Genomic DNA, 6,000 nt, shown 5'->3' with positions numbered 1-6,000 from the left:
CAGGGCTTTCTGGGCCATATGTTCTCTCTCACCAATGCCACTCCCCAATGTAGGCCCTAAGCACAGAGAGTAGGATTAAACACAGCTTTCCACTAGTGGTCTCACCAATGCCATTTCCAGAGAAAGGATGCCCACCCTTGCTCTTCCCCTTTGCACATCTATGGACTACATCAGACCTCTAGTGACAGCATTGCTTTGGCAGCTGACTAATAGCTGGTTATTTGGTTGACTAAAAGCTGGTTATTCAATGGGACTCTCACTTTGTTTTTAGCCAGGGTATGACAGAAGGCCCCATCTTCCTGGACTTAAGGCACTTACAGAAGTTATATTTTTCATGTGATAAGGCCCCTGAAGGAGCTCTACAGCCATAACATAACAGCTGCAGAGAATTTTTAAAATGGTTGATGGCATGAAAAAGTAACCCTCATTTAATCAGCTATTAGTTGAAGGCACTCCAGGACAGAGCACCTTAAGGGAATTGTGTATAGGTTCCCTGTAAGGGTTAATTTTGGGTGATTCTGCTCGCATCCCATGTGCCTTTGCAAGACTGGATGGGTGCTCATGCAGACAGCCCAGTCCCATGCCCCTGAAGCTGCCACAAAGTCTCCTCCCTGTGTAGCTGGAAAAGGGAGGGGGTGGAGGAAGGTAATCCTGGCAACACGCTAATGCCGGGATCCTGGCCTGGCCCCGGGCCAACAAGGCAGAGGGGCTCAGATTCCCCCTCCCCAGCTCCTAACACTACAGCCAGGCAGGGCTGCTGTCATCACGCTCCTGTTCTTGGCCAGTGCATAGAGGCAACAGTGCCTCCTCCCGCTTGGCTTCAGCCAGTGCATGGAGGCTCTGAGCCCCCACCATCAAATGCCAAACATCTCTTAATTTTGATCATGCTGTAACTTTAAGTGCTTTGTGTAAAGCACAAAAGTTACAGTAGGATCCAAAGTGCCTTTCAATCACTTGGGTGAGCACCCTTCATCTTGAATTTGAACTGAGCCTCTTAATCTTCCCTGGATCCCATTACCAAGGAAAGCCTTCCAGATTGACATCAGGTTGAATTTCTGAGAGGCCTTGAAGGAAACTGTGAAATGTGTTCTGGTTCTCCAGCTGAACTGTGGCTGTGAACCAGTCACACCACAGCTAACCAGGCTCTCCTCTGAGTCGCAGCACCGAGCACCAGTGCCTCCTGGTTGGGGACACGTGATGACAGCAGGAGTTTCTTTAGGAAGTCATTAGAAAAGAAGATGATGAAATAAAATTACTAAACATGAGATGACACGAATGCCTCCCAGGTAAGCAAGGGGATCTGTAGGAAAATGGAAGCCACTTCAACCTGAAGTCCTGCAATGTTACTGACCTCTGAAGCACAAGAAGTTATTACATAGGAATAGGTGGCCCAAGAGAACCGAGTAATGATGATGACTATGAAAAACTAATTGTACCAATCCTGGCCAGAAAAGAAACAGCAGCTGGACTAGGGCTGGTACACAAGGTTTCCGTGTTTTGCTGAGATCACAGCACAGAACACTGAGCTTGCGAAGCATCTGTGCTGCCTGCATGTAGGAACGTGAACCTAGGGGGTTAAAATATATCTTGACTGTATCTCTGAAGAAAAAGAAAGAGATGGGGAAGACAGGGCAGAGAGAAGACACCAGTAAAGGGGGCTTTCATTTAATTTATTCAGGTCCTAGTATTTGATTTAATGTGTATGGTTGTAAAAAAAAATAGAAGCAGAATGATGAAGGGTATCAGTCTCTGGGGTGTGTGTGGCATGCATGCAAAATCTTCTGGTTGAAAGCTAGCCTGGGGTGCTTGGAGGTGGAGCCTCTTAGGACAGATATTTGACTGGAGGGCTGTATTGACATGCAAAGGTACATATTTAAGAGAGTGGGAGACTCCTCAGGTCTCCAGCATCCTAGCTTCTGTGTTGCTAGCACCTCAGCTTCCACATAATGAGAGGAGGGGGATGCATTTAATTACAGACAGTGGCATGCTATAGTTCACTGCTAGAACTCACATTGGCAGGTAAAGGGAACAGAAGATAGCCTTGCCTGTAAAGCAGCTCTAGAGGCACTCTAGTATTACTATAGGAAGCAAGGCAGACATGCTGTCTCTGAGTTAGTTACAGATAGTGGGGATGTACAAAATATCTCCCAGGCAGCACTGGCCATTTTCTCCCCCTCCCCTTTCCAAACACACATAGCTCTGGTGCTGTCTCTTTCTGGCATTTATTTCTGCGTGAGAAAAGGTGCATGGTGCCTGGGAAGAAAAAAAATAGCAAACCACTGGAGTGCACTTGGATTTTCTTACTCGGGATTAAAATAACTTGGCATGCTGAGACAAGAGGGACATATCTGGGCAAATGTACTTTTTTCTGTTTGTGAGAAATTGCTTGGATGGCTTATTTTTACTTTTAATCATTGACTCCATCTTTAATTTGGCACTGTTGCAACGACTTAGTTCAGGTTTGCCTTCTGCTTAGAAGTGGTACTGTTTCCCTCTTGACAATGCTTACTGAGAAGTGTTTGGGATTTGCTTACTCTGGCTTGTATCTCTGGGCATCTCTGTTCGTATCCTTCATTAAAGGTAAGTTCTGTTTTGCCTGTTTTTATAACAACACTCTGATTTCCCCCCTGCCCAAAATTCATCTGTCTTTCTCTTTGGTTTAAACTTTTTCAGGGCAAATACTGGTCCCCTTGAAGTCAATGGAAGTTTTCAACAGGACAAAAACTGTGACTAAGTTCTCACTGATTTCACACTTTGGGTGCCTTTACCTCTTATAAGGGAAATTTTTATGAAAATAACAGTAATGTCACCCTTGGAATTTTAATAATTCTCAATGTTTTCAATTACTATTCTTTTCCTCTTATAAGAGGCTATGCCACTGTTATTTAATAGGAAGGAGATGTTTTAACTGATGACTCAGTAGTATGCTTATTGGAACCTTATAAATGTAAGGAAAAAGAGCTAAGATTGTATTCAAATAGTAAAAAACTAAGGTTCGAAGGAAGTAAACAGTTTTGAAATTCCTATGCATAATTGTATTATAGTACATATAAAAGAGATTAACTATCTGATTCAGTATTTTTCTCCATTTTATTTTTATCTTTTCATCTCATATAATATCAGTCTTTTCAGCCAGTGACAGGTACAAAGTTGTAAGTATCTATTCAAATAATGTGCAAATTTATTTAAGCATTAAATACATTTTAGATTCACTCTCTAACATTATTACACCATATTATTGAATTGTACAGAAATGTATGATTCTTTTAGAAACTAATTGGTAAGGTAAGACTTGTGATAAAAAGGAGGAGAGCTAAAATTGTAAATATCCTAAGAAATATATAGTATCTGTATGAGAAGTTTTCTAATTCCTTTGCAAATGAACCTGACTCATGCATAACACTTTGCATGCTTGTCCTAATTATTTTTGCCAACTGCCCTTGCTCTGAACACATTGAAAAATGTAGTATTCCCCTGAGCAGTGTTTTAGACCTATGGAACCATCTCATCAGTTTCCAGGCAGAAATCTTGGGGATTGCTACTTTACAACAAATTGACTGATATGACCCATACATTTTATATCAGACCTGTGTAGTAACTGGTTCCTAAATGATATAGCACTATATAGGACATGCTTCTTATGCCAGAATATTTTTTTACCAGTGGGCATGTCTACACAAGATGCTAAATGCACAGTAGACCAATTCTAATGTGCATTAGCATGTCACAGCAAAAACTGCGCTAATATGAAATAGAATTAGTCTACTGCACATTAGCATCGCTAAAAGACAGTGCACTGGCACTACTGCATGTTTAGTTATTGTTATTACAGATACTAAACTTAATGCGCTGTAACAATAGTGCATTAATGTATACATAGATATGTCCAAAGTGTTTGACTTTACAAAACATATATAAATTTAATTGAAAGTGTGAGTAGTGGAACTAGGGGTAACATGGCAATAAGTGTTGTACTTTACCATCCAGCTAGCACAAGAAGCCTGCTACTTTTTTTGCAAGACCCTGGTACGCTACTTAAAAGCACTGAACAAATGAGGCTGTGAGCTGGTTACTGAATAACACAATTTTTGCATCATTTCCACTGAGTCACTGAAGTGCTGTCCTGTTAAAAAACAGTAATTCCCCTAATGAATTAGTCATTACTTCAATATTTAACAAGCATTGGTGTGATGTTGTAGCCGTGATAGTCCAGGAATTAAGCAAGAGGCAAGAATCTTTGTGGGTGGTATCTTTTACTGGACCAACTGCATGGTTGGGACAAAGCTAGACAAGCTTTCAAATACATGGCATTCTTCATCAGCTCAGACCTGCTGCAGAATGCCTTGCATTTGAAAGCTTGTATAACTTTATCCAAACCAGGCAATCAATCTAATAAAAGATATCACACACAAAGATCTTGTTATTTATGCAGAGAGCAGAAGTGCTTCTATTATTATTATTAATTTATTATTTTTATTAAATGGCCATTAGTATAAAATCACAAGAGTCCACAGCCACAACCCAGTCCTAAACTGAATAGTGAGAATTAGTCATTGTATGCTCTGCAGGTCATTAGCATTTACCAGGCCAACAAACAATCATTATTAATTTTAGAAATATAAAGATCACATCTTCTAGAGCTTTACCGGTGCAGGAGCCCTTCTAATGTCTACTTCAGATTGATTCCTTAACGATTGCACGTTGCTTCCATATGGAAGGCACGACAAATTCACCCTAACACCACTTTTTACCAATGTAACAATACACCAAAATAATTGTTCATGATATCTTACTTACTGCAAATCCTTTCCCAGGCTGTACTGTGGCAGGACAGGAAAGAAATTCTTGGGTCATCCTTCCTAAAACTCTGCATGAAACTGACTGCTTAAAAAATGTTATTCTATTGCCATTATAAAACCTCTTGTGAAAGTGCCTTGATGATTGTGACCTCTAAACAGATGGATTCTAAACTTTTAACAGCTTTGATCGCTACGGCATTTTTTTGGACAAACAACATCATTATTCCTCTTTTCAGAAGCATGTTATAATTGTTACTACTGCAAAATAATCCCTCTTCCCTGCTTAATACAACTAATTGGTCGACCCTTTGCAAACCTGACAGAGGGGACATGTGTACTAGTATAGTGTTACATATTAGTCAAACCTAGGGAAGACTGATAAGTGAAGCTGTTGTCACTTCAGCCCCAAGGAACCCCTGGGAGGAAGAATAACAAGCTAAAAACAAATGAATTTATCCTGGGTCTAGGCTTTAGCATCAAAACAGGTCTGGGGCAGTCTTTTACATACTGACCTGGAATGGCAATTAACACCAATTAGCAGCCCCCACAACATTGTCTTGAGGGAAAAGTGTTATCTCAGTACTTCTCAGGTATTTCACAGATACTTCAAGTGGAACAATGGGCTTGTAGGTCAGTAGAGCTAAAAACAGACACTGCATCCCACAGTGAAGCCCAGACATTACAGAAGGACAAGCCCACTGTCCCACATTAAATATTTGTGAAGTATTGGAATAAACACTTTGCCTCAGTCAGAACAATTAACTCAACTAATTTGAGTTAATTGTCATTTAAACCTTCTGTATAAACACTTTGGCCATCTGTTTTGATGCATCCTAGACCAACCAGCACCGCACTCAACTGGTGATCTGCTTTTAGCCTACAATCCCAGGAGAAAAGGCTTCATTCTGGGAGAAAGCAGAGGTCTGTTTTTAGTTGGAGAGAAAACAGCTAACAGCACTGGGCCGCTTGCTTCTGTCTGTTTACTAGCTTCTCAGTTCAGTCTAAGCAGTTTAGACTGGTCTGCAAAGATTGAATCGATTCAGCCTCTGGCATTTTGACTGTCTGTACTTAGCCTAGATGCCTTGGGAACTTTGTATTCTGCAATGAAAGACTAAGTGAATTTTGTGGCTGTAGGAGCAGAGCCATTCTGGATTGCACTTTAGAAAGTGCACACCTCAGCTCTGTCATAGTCCTGTTTATA

General features: G+C 40.8%; 1 protein-coding gene across 1 annotated transcript in view; it reads left to right on the top strand.

Moving 5' to 3' along the window:
* The first annotated feature begins 1,955 nt into the window (after window positions 1-1,955).
* The window catches only part of LOC102561740 (neuronal acetylcholine receptor subunit alpha-7), a 167,998-nt gene continuing 163,953 nt past the window's right edge, over window positions 1,956-6,000 (top strand). The window contains exon 1 of the mRNA XM_006276962.3: window positions 1,956-2,580. Coding sequence (XP_006277024.1) covers window positions 2,502-2,580 — 79 coding nt within the window. The 5' untranslated portion in view covers window positions 1,956-2,501. The remainder of the gene's footprint in view (window positions 2,581-6,000) is intronic.

This window comes from Alligator mississippiensis, chromosome 3 (assembly GCF_030867095.1).
Source record: "Alligator mississippiensis isolate rAllMis1 chromosome 3, rAllMis1, whole genome shotgun sequence".
In the NCBI taxonomy this organism is placed as follows: domain Eukaryota; kingdom Metazoa; phylum Chordata; order Crocodylia; family Alligatoridae; genus Alligator; species Alligator mississippiensis.
This window is presented reverse-complemented; position numbering and strand designations above follow the sequence as displayed.